At 37.1% G+C, this 21,368-nt stretch overlaps 2 protein-coding genes across 3 annotated transcripts; one reads left to right on the top strand and one right to left on the bottom strand.

The window, feature by feature from the left end:
• The first annotated feature begins 533 nt into the window (after nt 1–533).
• LOC139960708 (F-box/LRR-repeat protein 21-like) lies at nt 534–4,845 on the top strand. 2 transcript variants are annotated; one of them, XM_071959288.1, is made up of 2 exons: nt 534–691; nt 2,285–4,845. In XM_071959288.1, the coding sequence occupies exon 2, from the start codon at nt 2,310–2,312 to the stop codon at nt 3,477–3,479; it is 1,170 nt and encodes a 389-aa protein (XP_071815389.1). In that variant the 5' UTR covers nt 534–691; nt 2,285–2,309; the 3' UTR covers nt 3,480–4,845. The 2 variants fall into 2 exon arrangements, with proteins under 2 accessions (XP_071815389.1, XP_071815388.1); XM_071959287.1 differs by lacking the exon at nt 534–691 and adding an exon at nt 740–1,453.
• LOC139960707 (uncharacterized) lies at nt 4,675–18,254 on the bottom strand. Its single transcript, XM_071959286.1, has 12 exons — nt 18,070–18,254; nt 16,275–16,534; nt 15,507–15,687; nt 15,201–15,315; nt 14,022–14,237; nt 12,642–12,840; nt 11,602–11,764; nt 10,505–10,740; nt 9,745–9,881; nt 8,682–8,897; nt 7,599–8,212; nt 4,675–6,746 (listed from the first exon to the last, which is right to left on the bottom strand). The coding sequence occupies exons 2-12, from the start codon at nt 16,444–16,446 to the stop codon at nt 6,656–6,658; spliced, it is 2,340 nt and encodes a 779-aa protein (XP_071815387.1). The 5' UTR covers nt 16,447–16,534; nt 18,070–18,254; the 3' UTR covers nt 4,675–6,655.
• Between the last annotated feature and the right edge of the window lie 3,114 nt (nt 18,255–21,368).

The raw sequence follows: 21,368 nt of genomic DNA, 5'->3' as shown, positions 1-21,368 counted from the left end.
ATAAATTTAAGTAGGTGGTTTGTGATGTCATAACGGCAATTGTGTTTGAAAGTTTCTTTTATGATCTTCTTGTTGAAAATTACCCTTGACGCCTGATACTTTTCAAATGTTTGCACTTGATTTCGAAACAGTACTATATGCAGTTGTATCGTGAATTAATACCCCAGATAATCCCGTAGCCAGGCCGGGGAACAGGATTCCTTCCCCCACCGCCACCCCCACCCACAGCTCAAATATGTTATTTTCCCTTATATGAGCCACCGTCATGTTACATTTGTACTAAAGAACGGAAAACGCCACATAAGTTTTCGTTTACAAAAAAATGTCTAGTATAAACAGATCTAGATCGAATTTTCCTTCTTATGTATTTTGTCACTTGTTTGTGTTCGAAGTTGGGCGAATGTTTGCCACAGACCTATTCTTATGAAAATTAGAAAGCTGCAATGGATCAATTGCGGCTGTTCTGGGTTTACTTTCGAAATTAGATGGCGCTCTATCAATTTGGAATCAGAAAGGATATTGAATTGCCATTCTGTATGACTAGACTACTACTAGACTAGACGAGAATCGTTCTTCTTGTTATTCTCTAAAGTACCGTAGTTTTCAGGATAGACATGCTACACGTCCAACAGCAATTCCAGTGTACGTCCTACCCATAGTTCGTCCTAAAGTTCAGGTTTTCATCATTCAAGTAAGGCAAGTGCTGTTGGGTATTGTGTTTCCTGATTTATTTATTATTATTTATTATAACGTATTTTTGGTTTTGTGCTTTTGGTCAAAATTCTGTTGCCATATCATATAACTGCGAAATCGTTTTCGCCTAGCCTTACATTTCCTTTGACGCTTAACATTGTCTCTACGCGTTTTGGAATGGTAGGCCTAGCCAACACTTTGGGAGTGGGTAACGTGAGGATTCACGTTAAACGGTTAGCAGGGTCTGGTTCCGCGAGTACTGTAATCCAACCGACAATCAAGCTTGTTTTGGCAAAAATGATCGTCTATTTAAAATAAGTTACAAAATGAATGTGTATTGTTTAAGACCCAATGTGTTGTGCATGCGAAATATCAAGATTTCAAATTAATCTTTCTTTGTGTTCCATGTTTATCAACTTAGCCTAGGCCTCACGTTAGGCTAATAAGAACACAGTAGGGCTTGGCCTAACAACAGTTAATAAGTAACAGGATGGTTCTAGCAAAACAAGAAAAGACAACCAAAAACTTCCATGTCCTTAATCTCAATGAAATTTTCCTCAGTGTTTGGTAGGAAAGTCTGATCAAGCTCCATTTTGTGCCGACCAGATTCATCATTGTTAGTTTTTGTTTATTTTGGCTAAGGCCAAGGGTAGCCTTGTGAAAGCTCTCTCTCAATATAGATACAGTAGCTAGGCATAGGCTAACTAAATTTAGCCTTTGCCAATATGAGAAGGACAAATGACCTGACTGTTATAGAAGTGTAAGAATTTCTTAAACATTAATTTCATTAATTATATGTATGGCATGTGATCTATCATTCTCATAATAATTTCAGAACAACAAAATCACTTCATTACACTAAAAAAGGAATGTAAAAATTAAATTGAAGAATCAGACCAGAACAATATATAAATTAACATACTTTTCCTCATAGTGAAATATCATTTTTCTGTTAGAAAAAAAACAAGACCAAAGTTGTTGTGGTTGATATCCAACATGTACAATGAAATTTCTCTGAAAAACAGGAAGCATTCAACTGTAAAATGGTTGCTTAAAACAATTTGTCTCCAGTCTTACTATCGTCTTGCTACTTTAAAAAAAAAATTATATCCAAAATACCATATATCACAAAGTAATATATATTTATCTGGGTTGCAATTTCAATAAGTTGGCTAAATGGGCAGATAAAATATATCGCCACACTAAATGATACTCTTCTAACATTTGGTAGTGTTTTCAGGTTAGGCAGCATACAAGCTAGGCTAAATTCTTGATAGTATACCACTCTCTAATCTTTCAAAGCCTTTTCCCATTTACACAACATTTGATAATTCCTGCAGCTTTACTAGTATGGTGCACCCATTGACGTAATAAAACAGTACTGCATGCCAGTTCAGTCGTGTAATGATTCTGCACTAATTTGTGACTACTATTTAGCGATTCCCAAATATTTTTGCTCAAGAAATATGATCTTTTTGGACTATTTACAGGTACGTAGTCCACAGAAAACTCTGATGAGATCATCTCAAGTTCAAAGTAATTGTAACCATTAAATCTGATGAATTTAATTGCGTGTTTTTTTTTGTCACAGATCACCAAGTTTGCATGCTACGACGATGGGACAACATCAAACTCACCACTGGAATAATCTGCCACATCATATTATCGTTAGAATTCTTTCATATCTTGACCATAGGGACAGACATGCAGCTGCCGTGACTTGCAAGCGTTGGGCAGAATGTTTTGCAAATCCTTCTCTTTGGGAGTTGGATGCCAGTTTTTGGTTCTATCATGGACAGCATGCAGGAGACCAACTCAATGGCTTCCCCCAGTATGCAAAACATTTGAAATCGATCACGATATATTTTGACAAGAAGGAATATCTCACGACAAACGTTAAAAATGTATGCAAGTTATTGACAGTATTATCACAAATGGAATCGTTGAAGCTAGAGAAATTTGCCATATGTGCTGATTATCGTTTCCTCTATGGGAGGAACAAAGGCAATAGTCTCGCCCAAGCGAGAGCCACGAAATGCTGGGAACTCATGCACAGATTCCTAGCTAATCCCTGTTTAGACGGAGGTCTAAGGGAGGTCGACTTCAGTGGCTTACCAGTGGCAAATAGCAATAGTCTAGTAAACTTGCTCGCCAACATGCATTCAAACATACATCATATCAATCTTCAGAATGACAACCTCTCTAGGGTCGTCAGTCGACAGGATGTGGTCAACTTGGTTCACAAGTGCCGTAAATTGGTATCCTTGGAGATCCTGGATGATTGGGTTACCCCGGCTTTGTTGACAGCTCTAGCAGATGATGACCGAGCCCCGCTTCAGCACCTGTCACTCGTCGTCAGAGGGATGAGAAAACGAGCGACAGGGAGCGGATGGGAACATTTGACCCGCAGACTCCCTCACCTCAAGGTCAGCGTGACCTTCATATCAATCTTTCCACTTCAAGGTATGCCTCTATCGTGGGTGCTCAGTCAGGAGATCCCCCTGGTGAACCTAAACGTTAGTCTGATCGCATCTGATTCCTACATTAGTCAGTCACTGCGATTTCTTTCATCAACCTACCAGGGTACACTGGAGGACATAGCTATTTTACTGCCGCCTGATAGACACGATAGCTTACTTCGTTTCCTCCGGCACTGTCACAAGCTCAAGGTCCTATGCTGCGCTAATTTAAACGAGCAAGTCAAAAGGACAATCCACGAGCTATATCCCAGCTTGGAGATACAGGAAAACCCAGGGCTACGACTAGACATGGGCCCCAATCGCTGAGCTATGTTCTTGGTAATCTATTGCATCAATGGGTGTGTTTTCTACTTCCACCACTAAGTTAAATTTTTTCAAATATGTATACACTTTTTGATCCTATGACTACCATTGTAGCCAAATGATCAACTTCTATTACTGCACAGTGTACAATTGTTTGGAATTCACTAAGCAGGTACTGTATCTATTTGGCATTTGAAGTAACTTTTAAGCTTTTTTGAAAGTGCTGTATAGCATCATAACTCTATTTTCGTATGGTAGATTGCCTTCCAATCTTATCCCCTACTCTTCTTTGGGAGTATAAGGGGTGGGAAGGGGTTAGAGACAATATGGGGTTTAGAAAGGAAGATATTTATTTTACAAAACTGTTTGAAAGGAGGGAGAATGCTAGTTGTAGTCAGGGGACTTTTTGCTTGCCATTAAAATTTGTTACTTCATGGAAGTTTTGGCATCTGTGCATTGTGACATTTTCAGAAGTTTGTAAACACTCAGAGGATGGTTATAAGTGGGTTTTGAAGGAAAAGTGTCCTCATTACTTTCTGTACTGTTTGACTAAGCTTATTTCAAAGAATATCAAAGCAGCAGTCACAAGATTTGTTTTACTGTAAAGTTAAATTCAAACAGTTTAATTGATGCATAGTTGTAGCTGCTGCAAAATTTCTTTGAATCTCTTCAAATGTAGGAGAATTGTAAACTCACTTTTAATAAGAAACGAAACATCGACAAGTCTGGTTTCTTATCTGGAGGCTATTGGATGACTGCCCTACATTTTTCAATTGGGGGGGGGGGGTTGGGGGTTGAGGTATGTTAAATGTCATATATTAAGAATAAGAAATTAATGTAACAACTAGCAGATCTCTGTTACATCTTGACTTGTTCATTTAAGAAAAAGTAACTCATTTTCTTAAATTCAGAAAATTGGTAGCAATGCACTTTGAACACTTTTACGTTGTTGTGAAAAAATTATTGTGAAGTGGCAATCAGAAGAGAAGCACAAATGAACTTGTGTGTAAGTCTCTGTACAGCAGCACATGGATGGTATTTTAGTTTACATATATATAGTGATTCCATTGTTCGAAACACCGATCTAATATTTTTATTTCAAATATTTTTTATTTATAGTCATATATTTATAGCAGATTATGTTGGGTGTCCTCTGCTGGTCAGAGGAAAGATAATTCACTTTTACGATAATGTCGTGTAATTTATATAAATATTTATTTGAATATCTTATGAACAATAATATTACTGTAAGAGAGCTCATTGGAATTTCATCAGTTGCATTTTATCCTATATATTTTGTACAGATTGCTGGAAGTACAACTCTATATCATGTATACTGTGGGATAAATTGATAAAATATCTATATATGTATGGTAAATGTTTAGTCTTCTATTGCCTGCTCGTCCAAATTTTTCGGCAAATAAAGCATATCTTTAACATAAATACAATTGGTCATTTACGGTGTACATCAAGCCATCTACGGTAAGAAACAATAATTCCCATCAAGAATGAACACTAGGATTTCAGTGTGAAATCATCCTATACGCCTTCCTTTCATTTTCATTGGTCCCAATATTATAAAGCAATGATTACATAATTGAGTCCGATTGCATCGCAGAATTTGTATAGCAACATGCACATACTTCACAAATGCAATATCATCGCTGTTAATCAGCAATCCCTAATATATGATCCCGATAGGTTAGAAGAGCTCACCAATGGGATCACCAATGAGCCATAAGGCCCTGGAGGTGTTTGTTTACAAATGCAATCCAGGGCAGATCCAGGGTTTCATTAAGGAGTGGGTTGGCCCAAGGGCCATTGAAGCCAAGTCTACAAGTACTGGTCTGCTGATCAAGGGACTTCCCCCTCCCCTCCCCCACCCGCAACAACAACAAAAACATTTTTACACATTAAATGCTGCATTCTGAGACATATTTAGTTCAAAAGTGTAGCATTGCAGAGTGCATATGCTTTTGTTACATTTTATTATTCTTTTTGGACATTGAAAATAGGGGCAATTGCTCGTCAAATGAGGCATTGGAAGACCTCTTGAGTTACTACAAAATGTATAAAAGAAACAGCTCTTCATATGGAGCGAAATAAAGATCAGTAATTTTGTGACATTTTCAAACGAGTCAAATCCTTCCAGACTAGAAGATAGTCAAGTTGTACAAACAGAAAAAACCTGAGTTTTGGATAATTCCAGAATCTTTGCACAATAAATTCAGATACTTTGAGATGGTAAGAGGAGTACACAGACCATGCAGAAGATATTTCATAAAAAGGGCACACAAAAAAAACAAAAAAAAAGATGATTTGTCTGTGGAACAATGAAAGATCACAATTTTTTGTCAGCTGTGACTTGAGGTGACATTAACGAATACAAAACCTCCATAGAACACCATTAGTTGAGCTTTAAGAATAGTGAATACTGTGTTGTGTTACAATCAAGTTAAACAAAATGTGTTATTTGGTATGATTCGCATTAGCATGATTGGCATTATCCGACTAATACATTCTGGGGCCAAACAACATCTATCAAAGAGATGATCATTTTATTCACACATTTAAAAACTTGTCATATGGTTGTTTGCTGAGATAGAAAAAGAAAGAAAATATAGGCAAAATTTAATAACATGCAAAATAATTTGGAAGGTTAAACGTAGGAATAGTTGTTCAAATTCTGGGATATTACTCTTATGAAGATCATTACCACTTTGAGCTGAAGGCTTCAGCACAGGGGTCCTTAAAACATGTTCAGATTTCTCCTGATTTGTTTCTCTTATCTAACTTCATGCGTCGTAATTATTGATGAAATGTTAAATTAAAACTAATGAAACTACCACTTAATATTATAGAGGGAAAAAAACATGTTTGTTCAAAGGGCCAATGTTGCGTAACTTCTTGTAAACATACGTAAGTCTTCTGCAAGTAAAACAAAGTTACAATCCGACCAAAATAAAAATGATTTTTGATCCTCTCTTGTAAACCAGTGGGCTCTTCTGCACTGTTACTTTATCTGAATTCTCAGGGGAGATCTGTTGGCTTAGGATGTGCAAGGTATCTGGGATTTGTTGAGTGGTATGTGAACAATGCAAGGCCTAGGCAAGTCACAGTTAAAAGTCAATACGGTGTTATTAAACTTTAACTGAGATTCATTCCGTGCATATCGGAGGTTACTTCTGCAGTTCTTTAATCCGATCTCTCAGGGTAAAGATGTTGACCAAAGATGAACAGGGTATCTCTGACTTATTGAGTGGTGTATTACTGAAACCAAAAAAATGAAAATGATAATAAAATGACAAATGGAGCAGTTTTTGTGAAAATGACCAATGAAAAGAAGAAGACACCTAAAGATGATGTCACAAAAGAGATCAATTGATAACTTAAATATGCAGACCAAGGATATGATCTTTTCAAAATCTGTATCAAATTAATTACCCAAAATATTTTTTGGGAAAAGTATCATAAAGATTTATTGCATTGCTAACTAAAAATTACAGTATGTTTAAATATGCATTCTTGCAATTCTGCAATAGCTTGATAAGGCACTGTCAAAAGTAGGACGTTTAAGGGCTGAATACCAGGGTATCATATGATGTCATCCTTTGTACTGTGCAGTTTCAGACAATAGGCACTCCAGGTCTGCCTTGGTAAATCTCTATTGTTTGATGATTGATTCAGCCTTAATTTTGAAACAATGCCTAACAATTTTTCAAAGTACATTGCCACAAGCTTGTGCCATACAAAATAACTCATTATTCCAATACCTTGTTGTTCAAACTACAACAGAATTTAACATAATCTTCACTCAAAGAATGGCAATTATCATTTACAACAGTTAAGCCAAGTGGATTTACTTACTTTGGAATATCCAAAAATTGCTGAGATTAATTCAATAAAATAAAAAAAATGAAAACAACCAATTCTGAAGAGACTCGTCAAAACAGAAAAAGTACAATTCATTATTACTTTAATTTCAATACAATGAGTAAGAAATAATTCCCTGCCCTCTTTCATGCTCTTCCTCCTCCTCCTCCCAACCGCCCACTGCTGAATGGAGATAATCGAGTGCACCAGAGAGATGCTTGGAAATGACAAATTGTTGGTATTATTTACCTTTGTTTGTAAACCAAGTCGATCAGATCTGCATTCACTAAGTCGAGAGCGTATTGCTCCTCCATCTTCAGTCTCGACACAGACAACTTGGCAAACTTCCCCGGAAGGTCATTCTTGTAAGTATTTTCAAATTCCAACCACAACTGGTCTTCTAAACTGACCAAGTAAGGAATAATATGGAAGTAGGTCGGCCGCACGGGTAAAACATGGATTTGAACAGGGTAGAGGACAGGGAGGGAAGGGTCTGCCATCCTTTGTCGCCAAATGGCAATGTGGAACTCCTCCACTTGTTCTGGGGATTCCAAATAGCTCGGGGACAAGAGGGCGACAATCCTATCTACGGTCTCCATGGTAGCCAGACGGGCCTTGTTGTCTTCCCAATGGCTTTCCACATTTAAGTGAGGTGCCAAACGCGAAATCCCAGCAGAGATATAGTCGGCATATTTTTGGTCGGATTTGTGGAAACTTATAGCGATATTGGATTTGTTTTTACCCATTTTCTTGTCTGCCACCTTAGGACCTTCTTTGAGCCATTGCAAAAAGTTTGGAAACCTATCATGGAAACATAATCTTCGGTGTTTAGAAGATTCCTCGTCGAAGTTGACAAAATAATCCTGTTGAGACAGAGAGAAAAGAATGACAGGGAACTGAGCCAAATCCAAAATTAAAACATTTACAGTTATTTTTGATAGAATGATGGGAATTATTCAAACCATTCAACAAATCATTCTAACCTGTCTAATTTAATGATTTATTGGTTGTTGTGGATAATATTGACTAATGGTCATAAAGTATATGTTATTATGAACTGCACATTGTTTGGATACTTGATGGAATGATCATAAAAAAAAAATTAAATTAAATTTAAAAAAAATATATATATTCCTGTGATTGTGCATGACCTAAAAATTGAAGTAAAAAATAAATAAAAAAAATAAAAAATCTAACCTGTCTATGGACAAAAACCAGTCAAAACCACCAACTGTGTGTCAAGTGTTGCTGTAATGCTAACACCGATAAAATGTGTCGAAAAGCATTAAATAGATCAAAGATTAGTCTGAGTTACTTCAAACCACTGGTTACCTTCAAAACGAGTGCATCAGCTTGTGTTTTTCTCAGCAAAGATTCGTTGGCTTGTGAGTCTTCCTTTGTCTTCGACCAATCAACGAGGTCACTGCAAAATGTCTCAATTTTATCGGTAAAGTCTGTTCCTGCACTGACAGTGGTGACTCCCTGGTACTCTGGGGGTAGGGACAAGGCATCTTCAGTCTTCAGCACGCACAGTTGTAGAGGATCACCCTACAATATGGTTACAGACAAAGTCACAAATCTAACTGTATGACTCATTATAAAATTACTTTCACTAAAACACAGTTCATTCCGCATATTGGAAAGTTTGTCTGAGTTTGAACATATATCTGCTGTTCTGAAACAAAAAATACATATCTGGTTTGAAAACCAAAACCCTTCATGATTTAGATTTTGTAGGGTAAACCTGTTTTAATTATGACAATTGTCATTTTTTTTGTGCTGTTTTCCAAGAATGTAAGACTTTTTTTAACAACAAAACACACAACGTTCAAACAAACATAGTAATGTGTAACATATTTACATGAACACTAATCTTACAGTATATAACAATTTTTTTCCCCCTGAAATTGGACAATTCTGACAAATGAGAAACAGCAGCCTTCAGAAGCCTACACGCCTGTACTATTCATGTGCTCATATCTTTCAGAACTGCAAAGTGTAAAGTTCGGTTTGGTATTTATTTTGGAACAATTGGAAGGTAACAACAGCAATAATTACACAGTTGAATGTAGTTGTACAGGGTTCCCAATAGGCATGTTTAAAGAAGATTTGTTTCTCAGCCAACAGATATTCTGTCACAATACCTTTTAATGAAGTCTTTTTAATAGATGTATCTTGCCAATTTTTGTCTGTGTTGTATTACTGTGCTGTAGTGCAGATTAAAGGATATGTACACAATGATATCATAGGTCAAAGACAATGAGCCAAGAGTTATTCATTTCAGGGTCAATTCCCAGTCACACCAAGTTATTCATCTTGACCAGGGGTGGATTTGCAGGGTGTTTGGGAGGGCTAAAACGGTACTCTTGTGCTAATGCATTTAAGTTTTCCTCACCTTTGTACAGAACTTTGCCAAAGCTAGACTGTACTCTTCATTGCACACTGCTGACTTTAAGTACCTCTCTGAAACCATTGCAATGAAAATGGTTGAACCATCAATGGAATGGTATAAGAGCCTTTGCCATGCTTTACCTACAATTGATTGTCCAAGGAAATAAAACAGAATTAATGTTGATGCCATTAAAAGAATAGCACTTGGTATGCATTGAAATATATATAGAAGCTGTGATACATGTTAGCATGGGATCTATGCATTGCTGCACAGATGCTATGCTTACATGCATATCAACTATGCTTCAATGCATAGATGCCATACATTAGTGTGTATCGACACTACGTGTATAAGCATGGGATCTATGCACTGATGTATAGATGTTATGCATGTCAGCATGGCATCTACGCAATGAAGTATAGACGCTATGCATTGAAGTACAGACGCATATGCAGGTAACATACAGCATCAATGCATTGGGGAACAGATGTTATGCATTGCAGCATATCTTTGGCAAAGAATTAAGGGCTGGGGCACCAAGTCCACCTCAGAAATCACTAGGTAAGCTCCTCCGAGTCAACACAAAAGTCAAATAGGAAAAGATTTGGCAAAAAAATAACACATTTACATTGTCCATGGCCAGTGAAATATATGAGATTTTATCAAAACTAAAGCTCTCCTCAAAGTCATCCAAATAACATTATGAGGTAGTTCTTTCATCTTGAGAGAAAAATCCCTCCCATTTTCAAAAACTCTACATTACCTTGTTTAATTTCTTGAACATCAAAGAAAATTCTCAGGTCGGGTGCTTTCTCCTGCAGGCATTCAACAATTTGGTTTGCTTTAGCGGCATCGCTATGGGAGTAAGACAGGAATACATCGTATCTCACCGGGTTGACTTCTACCATGTACCCATCGGAGTAGATGTTTGCGGAGCTCGATGACAACATGCGCACCAACTGCTGACATCCAGCTGAGATCTTTGACGCATCACGAGACCTGATTCAATTACGGAAGAGATCGCAACGTAAGACTTGATGAGATCATTAATTATTCAAGAATGTTGTTCACCAAATTCAGAACTATACTTGCTCGCTCTTCTAACATATGATAATATCTTACTGTGCCATACAATTTAAAGGCATTGAAGACTCGCCCCAAACCGTGTGCGGCCAACTGAAAAAGTTAACTTTCTGTGCTTGCAAGTGACGTTTTGTTCGTGTTGCTACAAAATGCAGACAGTAATGAAACGTGATACCTTAATTGTTATCTTTAGCTGGACCTGAGATGTCCATCACTGTATCGTTTGTATACTGTGCTGATGGTATTGACCGCAGCTGTATGTACTGACTGTACACTAGTGTCTAATTACCGACGGTAGCAAGCTGTGTGTGTATTTTCTGGGATCGATGGTGGTGTTTAACACTTCTGTTACACCTCATTCGAAACTAGGTCAAATTACCGGCATTAGAAGTTTCTTTTTGCGCGAGTCTTCACACCCTTTAAGTTACATGTATACTTTTTTTGATACCATTGATAAACTTACTCATAATCTACTGATCTGAAAAGTGATTTCAAAACCACTTTTCACAAAAGAACAGGTATTTTTCCAAAACAACATGCAGAGAGGAACATCACAAGCTGCGGCACTTGTTCACAAATGTGATTCCATGCAGGAACAGGCAGCTGTCTTTCTATGTTAAGATATTTTTAGTTAAAAAAATGTAAAACCCTTACACATACCCTTAATAAACTTACTCGTAAATTATCAACTTAACAGTAAGTGAATTTAATGCCACTTTTCAAATAGGAGAAAATATTTTACACAAACTACTTTAAGCCTTACTGGTCCATACTCACAAACAATCAACGTATTGGACAAGTTGCATATACGAAGGCAACTCTGGAACAGCTTCGACGTAAAAGGGGGCGAGGAGGTCCTTGTGAACTTTCCTGTTACAGCAGAGGGCAATATTGTACTGTTCTATACAGGCTGCACTCTGCAAATACCTTGGACTAAGAACTGAAAAAAAAGAGAAAAAAATCACAATAGATCAAAGTAAACAGGTTTAATGGTTTAACCCTTTTAATAATAAAAAAAAGGTTATTAACTAAAATAAAAAACACAACAAAATGTGGAACACAAATACATACAGCACACACTTTCTAAACCATGCAACGTTAGAAATTTTTTTACATTGTACATCTTTTCAAAATTTTGAAGATGCTTGACCTGAATGATAATGTTCACTCATTGGTAATTACAGCCACTTAAAAAAACATGGGCCTCCCGCTTTGTATGCGGACACCCTAACCACTAGGCAGGCGCGTAGCGAGGAATTTGCCAAGGGTGGGCGAAACTGTAGGCAAACTTTCAGAGTCGTAGAAATGGCATTGCAAACTATCTAAGCGTAGCGCCGATGGGTTGGCGCGAAGCGTACAAGAAAATTTTGGATGAAAATGCCTCCAAGATCGCTGGGAATGGCACTTCCCAGGCCTTGTAAGTTGCATATTAGCATTTCCTCTTTGAAATTACTAGCGATATCATAAAACATACAAAAAAATATGCTCAAGGGGGGGCAGTTGCCCCCTTCGCCCCCCCCCTTTGACTACGTGCCTGCCACTAGGCTATGGACGCTGATTGTATGTCCAGAGGTTAGAAACCAGTAAGGAAGGTCGTGATTCCACTGTAGGCGTTTGTCACCTGTGTCGAACAGTACTAGTTCTGTTTTGGTGACATACTTGCCTTAATTACTCTAGAGATCAAACATGATGCTAACCAACTCAAAATCATTTGTGATTCCTAAGCCGGATCTTGATAGATATATATTTCTATTTCTTGAAATCTCAAACTTTCCTTGCACCTTTAGAATGAAACAGTAATAATGTTTTAATTTTACCTGTGACCACTCTAGCAGATTTCATCATGGTTTCATACATTTCTTCTTGCCAGGATTCGTCTTTCATCATCTTCTGGTCACTCCCTACCACTACCCTGATATCCGGTTTGGCTTGCTTCAAACTGTCCAGTAGTGCTTTGCTTACATCTCTGTCTTCCTTGCAACATGATAGGTATATGTCATACTCTATGGGTGTTTCCTGTAGGTTAGAAATAGTGATTATCTCTCAAACAATTTTCCTGGGGGAAGCAGTAGACATCAGCACACTGCCCTGGGAGGTACAATACTCATTACTCATCTACTCATTACTCATATTACTCACTACAAATCTCCTTGTACTAAAAGGGGCAAGATGTCCCTAGGTAATCAATGTTCCTGTGTGCTTGGTGGATAAATGTGCAAAACTAACTGATGAGAAATAATGCTACAATGAAGTGATCTTCTCCACAAGGCTGAAATGCACTTAGATATTAAAGACCCTTTATGAGTTGATGAATGTTTCAATGCTATATATTATACTAACTTACATAACATAACTTAGCTAGTCAAGTTTCACTACAAAATAATTAAGTCAAATTCATCATAATAAAAAAATTAAAAGAGTTTACTGTCTTGCTATGGCAAGTGATTAAAACTGGAATGAAAATTGTCTAGAAGACCAAATTTATGTTGAGAATTGGATAGTTCCTTTATTATCTTTTGATTGGTGAAAATCCCCTAAGAGGGTGTCTTAATCTGATGAAGTTGCCATCTTATTCCAGAATTAATGGCAATTACTAGGCAAATTTGGTAAAATTGCAGCTCAAATACAAAAAAAAAACTACTTGAAAGTATGCATATTTATTACTGTCATATTTGCATAAATGATAAGTGTCTTATTACTGATTAGTATTAGAAGAACCGCTTTCTCTTGCACTTCACTATTTTGATCAATGGTGTTTATAAAAGCCTCTTCCTTAAGTTTCATCATTATTGCCACCAACTACATAGGCAGGAAGGTAAAGCTCACTTTGATGGTCAACAACCATTTTCCATCACCCTCAATTATCAACCAATTTAAAGACATTTTATCGTCTACTTTGACACTGCTCAATACCACTGCATATTTCAAGAGGGACATAACCCAAGGAGCTAACATGGAAATTATTTGTTAACAAATATGTTAGTTAGCACACTAAAGTTCTTACCCACAACCCACCACCCACCACCCGTTAGCCCTTGTCAAATAGTCCATCGATCAATGTGACCCTAGCATGTTGCATTTGATTATACATTTTAATGAGATGCGATATATATGACCCTGACATTGAAAGCGGACTATACGATATCTGTCGATAAATATCTTCATAAATACAAATACTGTAACACATCTGTTTTTACCTTTGGCATAAGATACTGCATGTCGTACCTCTCCTTCAGCTCACCAAAGAGTTTTCTGATGCCTTCGTAGTCCCTCCTCTGTGACTGGGCTACCTCACCCTCCTCCGTGAACACGGCATATTGCACGATCTTCAACTGCTTGAGAGGAAGGCCAGCCTTCATCCAATTGACCGCTGCTTCCACCATGCTCTGCATTAAGTCAGTCTCTCTGAAACCCTTGGAGACAGATTTGAGATAACTGGAGAACTTTAACATCTCTACAAATTTGTTGCTGTTGTCTTATTGACAAAAGCGTAGACCACATTTGCATATAAACCTCTGGGCTGAAAGTGTTTATTGTTAACAAGTAACTAAGATGAGATTATTATGTAGTGTAGTGGTGTTCATACAGATTACTACCCTTGTCACTATACAGAGAAACCAGTGAATCTGGTGGGAAATGAACAATATGGTTGCAAAATTTAACAGGTTCCCCATACTTTCTTGAAAATACAATGTTATGAACATTTCTGTGGTTCTTCCATGTGGGAAACTAGAAGTTCCATCATCTTTGTAATACTAAATAGGATTGATTTTGGACAAGTATCCAGAGAAAAAGAAAGTTAGAAACCATTTCTTTTTCCAAACCTTTTCAACTTTTTACTCCTCTCTGCAACTATTCTATGGCTGTATTATGGATATAAAATATTCTATGTTTTAGTTTATTTTTTTTATGACCATGGGAGCTGTGATTTCATTGTTAAAGGGTGTGAAGACTCGCGCAAAAAGAAATGTCTAATGCCGGTTATATGACCTAGTTTCGAATGAGGTGTAACAGAAGAGTTAGACACCACCATCGATCCCAGAAAATACGCATACAGCTTGCTTGCTACATTCGGTAATTAGATACTATTGTACAGTCAGTATACATACAGCTGCAGTCAATACCCACAGCACAGTGTACAAACGATACAGCGATGGACATCTCAGGTCCAGCTAAAGATAACAAGGTATCACGTTTCATTACTGTACTGTCTGCATTTTTTAGCGACACAAACAAAACGTCACTTGCAAGCAACAGAAAGTTAACTTTTCCAGATGGCCGCACGCGGTTTGGGGCGAGTCTTCAATGCCTTTAAATGCTGGCCCAATTCATTTTGGTAACAATACAACACCTGAGAAATTGTAGCATACACTTACCACTTTGCCTGTAGACAGTATTGGGGTGATCACAGTTCCAACCTCATCCTGGAGTATAGGTACAAGACACCTGAACACATCTCCAACCACTTCCTTGGGGTGAACAGTTCTTAATCTTTTGAAAAAAATTTACAAAAAGACAAAGTTAAATTACAAAATGAAAAGATTAAAAGAAACAAAATACAGAAATTTACAAACTAGTAACTCAGTTAGAACCTTAGATCGATATGTGTGGAAACTGAAAGTTAGGGCTGTGTACACCACATACAACCCCCCCCCCCCCCTTTGGATCTGGACCTGCCTTACCTCTTTGGTTCGAAACACAGGAGTCTTTTGAAGGGAAGATGTTCTGGCAACGGATGAGACACCCAACAGGAGTAGTATTCTCTCAGGTCTTCAGCTTTATTGAGTGCATACTCAGCAACGTTCAATTTCAGTTGATATCTCAAAGCTCCAATCAAAGTTCCCTTAATTGGATCATAATTCTCTATAAAATTTAAAATATTGATAATAATCATAATAATAATCATTTATTTCAGTAATATAAACATTTACTGATAAGCATCTCTGTTTCCCTTCCTTTTTAATCCAACAATCTACTGTATATTGTTGAATTATTTTGTCAAAAAGACATTTTGAATACTTCAGATTAAAACTTATATAAAATGCAAAATGGTGATATAGCACGAACTATGCCATGCTAAACGCCTTGTCATGCAAATGAATTTACACAGAAAGTGTGTGATGGTTTTCATACAATCTTAAACTTTTAACTTTTCAGTATAGTGACAGGATAATTTGACTAAGGGCCATTCTTAGCAAGGCAGTCCTTTTCAATTCCCAGTCTTTTTTTAATGTCATTCCGGCAACAAATGAAATTTTATATCAAAGGTTGACTATGTAGTTACTTGCATCTGGTTTAAATTCTGGTTAAGAAGTAAGGATGAGCAAATCAAAATGTAAAGTCATCTAGCTCTGGAGTGAATAATTTTATAACCAAAAAAAAAAATCACAGCAACAAAATTTTAAACTTTTCAGTTTATCCTCATATGTACAGTACCTGAACAACGTTACCTCTGAATGCTGACACCAGCAAAACATCTACTTTATTTTCTGGCTTCAAGCAGCAGATGTCTCCAAGGTAATATTCAATGGAACACTCTCCATTTTGAGTGAGAACTCTTATCTTGTCTTGGCATTTGAGATCTGTGACGGGATCATCGGTCTCAATCCGCACTGAATCCATGCTCCAGAGGGAAATTACTGTGGTAGCTACTAGAACATGGAATATTGCCTCAGGCTGTAAGGTGGGTTGGCTGCAATAATGAGATGAACTGCAAAAAAACAATACACCAAATATTAAGGAAGAAATACATGAGAAGGTTTACCTGTAACGAGCTGTAATTTTCAGTCAATTGGTCTATCTGAGAGAATGGGTGAAGTTAACTACAGTTTTTTAATTCAACACACTCGTAGACCACATAACACAAAATGAAAAGTCACCAATTCTGCCGTTATTGTATTTTGCACTGCTGGAATTAAATATATAGCGTCTGGAAAATTTCAAACTAGTAACAGCAGCAATCAATCAGCTGGTTCATAACATGGGAGCCGTTTACAATAAACTGCAGACAGAAGTTCATTACAGACTAGGCCCAGCCCTCAATAGTTTTAACGTTAAGATGACAAATTCAAGAAGAAAATATGCACAAACTTTCTAACATTCAACCAGTGATATTTCCAAATAGGGTGACCAGAGGTACAGTATGTTTAGCCTAATGGCAGACAGTCTAGCAATCTGTGCCTGTCCTCCATCCAGCATCACTCCTCTCACTGTATCAGTGTATGTATACAATGTGTATGGGTGTATGTGCATATGTATATATATATATATATGGTATAACTAATAACATATTTGAAGAAATACTAGATAATCAATCTTAGAATAATAACTTAGATATTTAAAGCATCCTACAGTTATGCTGTTAAAACTTATATGCTTGTAAGTTGTAGTACAGTACTGGCTTCTGCACGTACTGTACATAGCCTATGCATTAACAACTGAATGTACAAGAAGAATGTTATTACAATCAACATTCATAAAATAGGCTAGCCAGGCTACGTATTGATTATGCACATTTTCAGGTAGGCTTGGGATATAGACTTGTAGCAGTATAGACATCAACATTGTTGAATGTGTTTAAACTTTTGGGTTCAATCTACAAAGTGGCTATTCTTACGACTAGTCGTAACAATATTTTCCGATTACGCATGCGCAAGTGCTATTTTTACAACCAAGAGTACTATTTTTACGACTAGGAGTAACAATAATTTCCGGTTAGGGTAAGAGTTAGGGTTAGGGTTAGGGTTTAAGGTTAGGGTTGGGGTTAGGATTAACCCTACTACATGCGAAGTTGCTTTTTTTACTTTACCGCGCATGAATTCGCCGGTGTCGTAAGAGTAGTTAATAAATAATTGTTACGACTAGTCGTAAGAATAGCCACGGCCTTCAATCTAACAAGCTTTGAAAGTGAAACATGGCTCATGCTTAGGCTTGGCCTATTAGTAGTAGAACATATCATCTGGTCAAGGGAGGGGCTTATAGAATAAAGATTAGTGTAATCTAGCCCTAGGTCTAGAATGTTGGCAGGCTAGATTGTTACAAGTCTAGATACAGATTAAGAAGCCTATGGCTTTGCTAGGCTAGTCCTTCTGTAGTTAAGCCTGGCCTAACATAACAGTTAGACTAGCATGGGCTTTTTTGCCAAGTTAGGAGTAAGAGTACTAAGAGTAGACTAAGTAAGAATAACATATAGGCCGAGCCTGTTAATTAAGCTTCAAAATTTAGTGAGATCAAAATAAGGCTTACAATACTCATTCTGTTACTTGAAACGAGTTCATGTGACTACAATGGTAGGCTAGTGCGTTCCGTAAGTTGTAGGTTTGCACCGGCCAAGAAAAAATATTTCATCGGATTTTGGACCTCAGTTTCTACACGTACAGTACAGTATAAATTGCAAAGATAGATACACAGATAGAAAACATGGGACCGACCGGATGTAAATCCCCTCATATATAGTCAGGGTTGACATGAACGTATATACGTCACACCCACAGAACTTGATTCTGACATTACTGAGAGAACAAAACATACTGCTGCAGTGTATACCCTGACAAGGGTGACTGTCGTACCCATAGAAATAGAGGGGGGAGAAAGACGGCAGATATTAATATCACGTAAGGCCACAGCATTAAATTGTTTAAGCCTATAGGCTACTTCCAAAATCGGGCCTCATGATCGTGGCTGAAGGATGATCTTACTTCATGACAAAATTATATATTATCAGATTCAGCTGCACTCCGCTTTGAAAAACTTTGAGAAATTATATAGCTTTGCCTTCTGTATCTGAAATATCTTAATGTAAGCGATGTCTGGATGCCTTTCACTTTCAGAGGTCGAAAGTTATATAAGGGAAGGAAAATTTGTGACTTCTGCGAAACCCTCTTCTTCTCTAATCCATCAGTAACGTACGAAGCGTAGAAGGGACATGGTGATGAAAGAGTAACAAACTCGTCAAAATGACAAAATTCAGAAAAATTACGTTTTGCCGAGTTTAACAACTCGTCAAAACGACAAAATTCAATTTGCCGAGATGCAACAAGTCGTCAAAATGACAAAATTCTGAAAATTGACGTTTTGCCGAGATACAATAACTCATCAAAAATGACAAAATTCTGAAAATTGACGTTTCGCCGAGATACAACAAGTCGTCAAAATGACAAAATTCTGAAAATTAACGTTTTGCCGAGATACAACAAGTCGTCAAAATGACAAAAATCTGAAAATTGACGTTTTTGCCGAGATACAACAAGTCGTCAAATGACAAAATTCTGAAAATTGACGTTTTGCCGAGATACAATAACTCATCAAAATGACAAAATTCTGAAAATTGACGTTTCGCCGAGCTACAACAAGTCGTCAAAATGGCAAAATTCTGAAAATTGACGTTTCGCCGAGATACAACAAGTCGTCAAAATGACAAAATTCTGAAAATTAACGTTTCGCCGAGATGCAACAAGTCGTCAAAATGACAAAATTCTGAAAATTGACGTTTTGCCGAGATACAATAACTCATCAAAATGACAAAATTCTGAAAATTGACGTTTCGCCGAGATACAACAAGTCGTCAAAATGACAAAATTCTGAAAATTAACGTTTTGCCGAGATACAATAACTCATCAAAATGACAAAAATCTGAAAGTTGTCGTTTTCAGATCTTTTTCATTTTGACGACTTGTCGTATCTCGGCAAAACGTCAATTTTCCAAATTTTGTCATTTTGACGAGTTGTTTTATCTCAGCAAAACGTCAATTTTCAATATTTTGTCATTTTGACGACTTTCTGTATCTCGGCAAAACGTCAATTTTCAGATTTTTGTCAGTTTGACGACTTGTTGTATCTCGGCAAAACGTTGAGATTAAAATTGTTGTCATTTTGACGACTTGTTGTATCTCGGCAAAACGTCAATTTTCAGATTTTTGTCATTTTGATGAGTTATTGTGTCTCGGCAATACGTCAATTTTCAGAATTTTGTCATTTTGACGACTTGTTGCATCTCGGCAAATTAAATAATTTTGTCGTTTTGACGAGTTGTTAAACTCGGCAAAACGTAATTTTTCTGAATTTTGTCATTTTGACGAGTTTGTTTCTCTTTCATCACCATGTCCCTTCTACGCTTCCGTAGTAACGAAATGAACCATATAAGACTGCTTGCAATGTCATTCATTTCAATTTATTCACTGTAATCACAAATATGTTACATCATAAATGTTAGCAGCCAGTTGGGACAATTTCCTAATGCTAAAACCGCTCTAAAATGTACTCCAATATCATGCTTCAAAACACTGGTATTGACAGTACAAACAGTTTCTTACTTTGATCTCATAGAAACATGATATTCATACTGCTCGTACTGACAATACGAGTGCTCTGAAAGCGGGGCATGACACTACAGTATAGAAATAATTGTCCCAACTGGGTAAAGTTAGAAAGGAACTCATGCATATTCATCACAAATTAGACACTAAACAGATCACGTCAAGTAACACTATACAACTCCAAAGCATGGTAGGCCTACTATTGGAACTGATATTGCAGAGTGGCCAGTGAAGATTACAATGGCTATGGTATGCATGCATTCATTAAGCATACTGCGGGAAACTTACTACAGCAAAAGCAAGACCCTCATCTCAAAGTTTTGGCACTAACCGTTAGCTACAACCAATTGTTTTACTCAAAACAATGTACACATGCAGGAAAATGCTAGCACCCTTCGCGGAAACCACACTTATATCGATTTTATCTTAAGCACCGCTATTTGGTAGCAGTTTCGGTATCTACCAATACATGTCTCCCGGGCACTTCTCTTCCAAAAAATACTGGATACCACCTCCCCACTTTAAAATATCATTGCTTGCTTATCCAGTAAAAACATTTTTTTGACAATGTTTGGGTATTCTTTTACTTCCATTATGATAAATTTTATGACAGACCATTACGTTTAATGACAGATAAAATAGATTATGCAGTTGTTGACGTTATTTTCCTTCGAGTAAATAAATAAAAAGGCTATAAATGGGATTTGAATCAGTGGTCTCATGACTGCATGTCCAATGATCTCTATAAACTGAGCTATCCACCCTCAGTCAGTCAACACAAGACTGCTAATACCAAAGTCAAGGTTCCGAGTCCCATTCTAGCCAACCCGATTATCAACATCTGCGCTCACAAATGTCAATAGCAAATACTACTTGTTTGTGAATGATGATGTATGCGTTCTTTTGTTCATGGAAATCCATTTTCCTTCAGGTATACCGTTATTATAAATAACAGAAAGCGAAAAAAGAAAGCGATAAAAGAAAGCGAAAGCAAAGAGTGAATAGGACAGAAAGTTATACAGCCTGTGGTTTCTGCTCTTTCATAACTTGTGGATGAAAAAAAGGTCAAGTCAGGTTTCGCTTTACTATTTCCTTAAACATAATTCAGATCCTGAAAGTTTAGAATTTTTCATGAAATATCTCGCCTGCCACTGTCGTGATTGTATCAAATTAAACTAGAGCTAGGTGATTCAAGCATGGCCACACGGTATGCAAGGGTACTATGGTTAA

This window comes from Apostichopus japonicus, chromosome 19 (genome assembly GCF_037975245.1).
Source record: "Apostichopus japonicus isolate 1M-3 chromosome 19, ASM3797524v1, whole genome shotgun sequence".
NCBI lineage: Eukaryota > Metazoa > Echinodermata > Holothuroidea > Aspidochirotida > Stichopodidae > Apostichopus > Apostichopus japonicus.
Note: the sequence above shows the minus strand (reverse complement) of the source record. Positions and strands in the feature narration are given on the sequence as shown.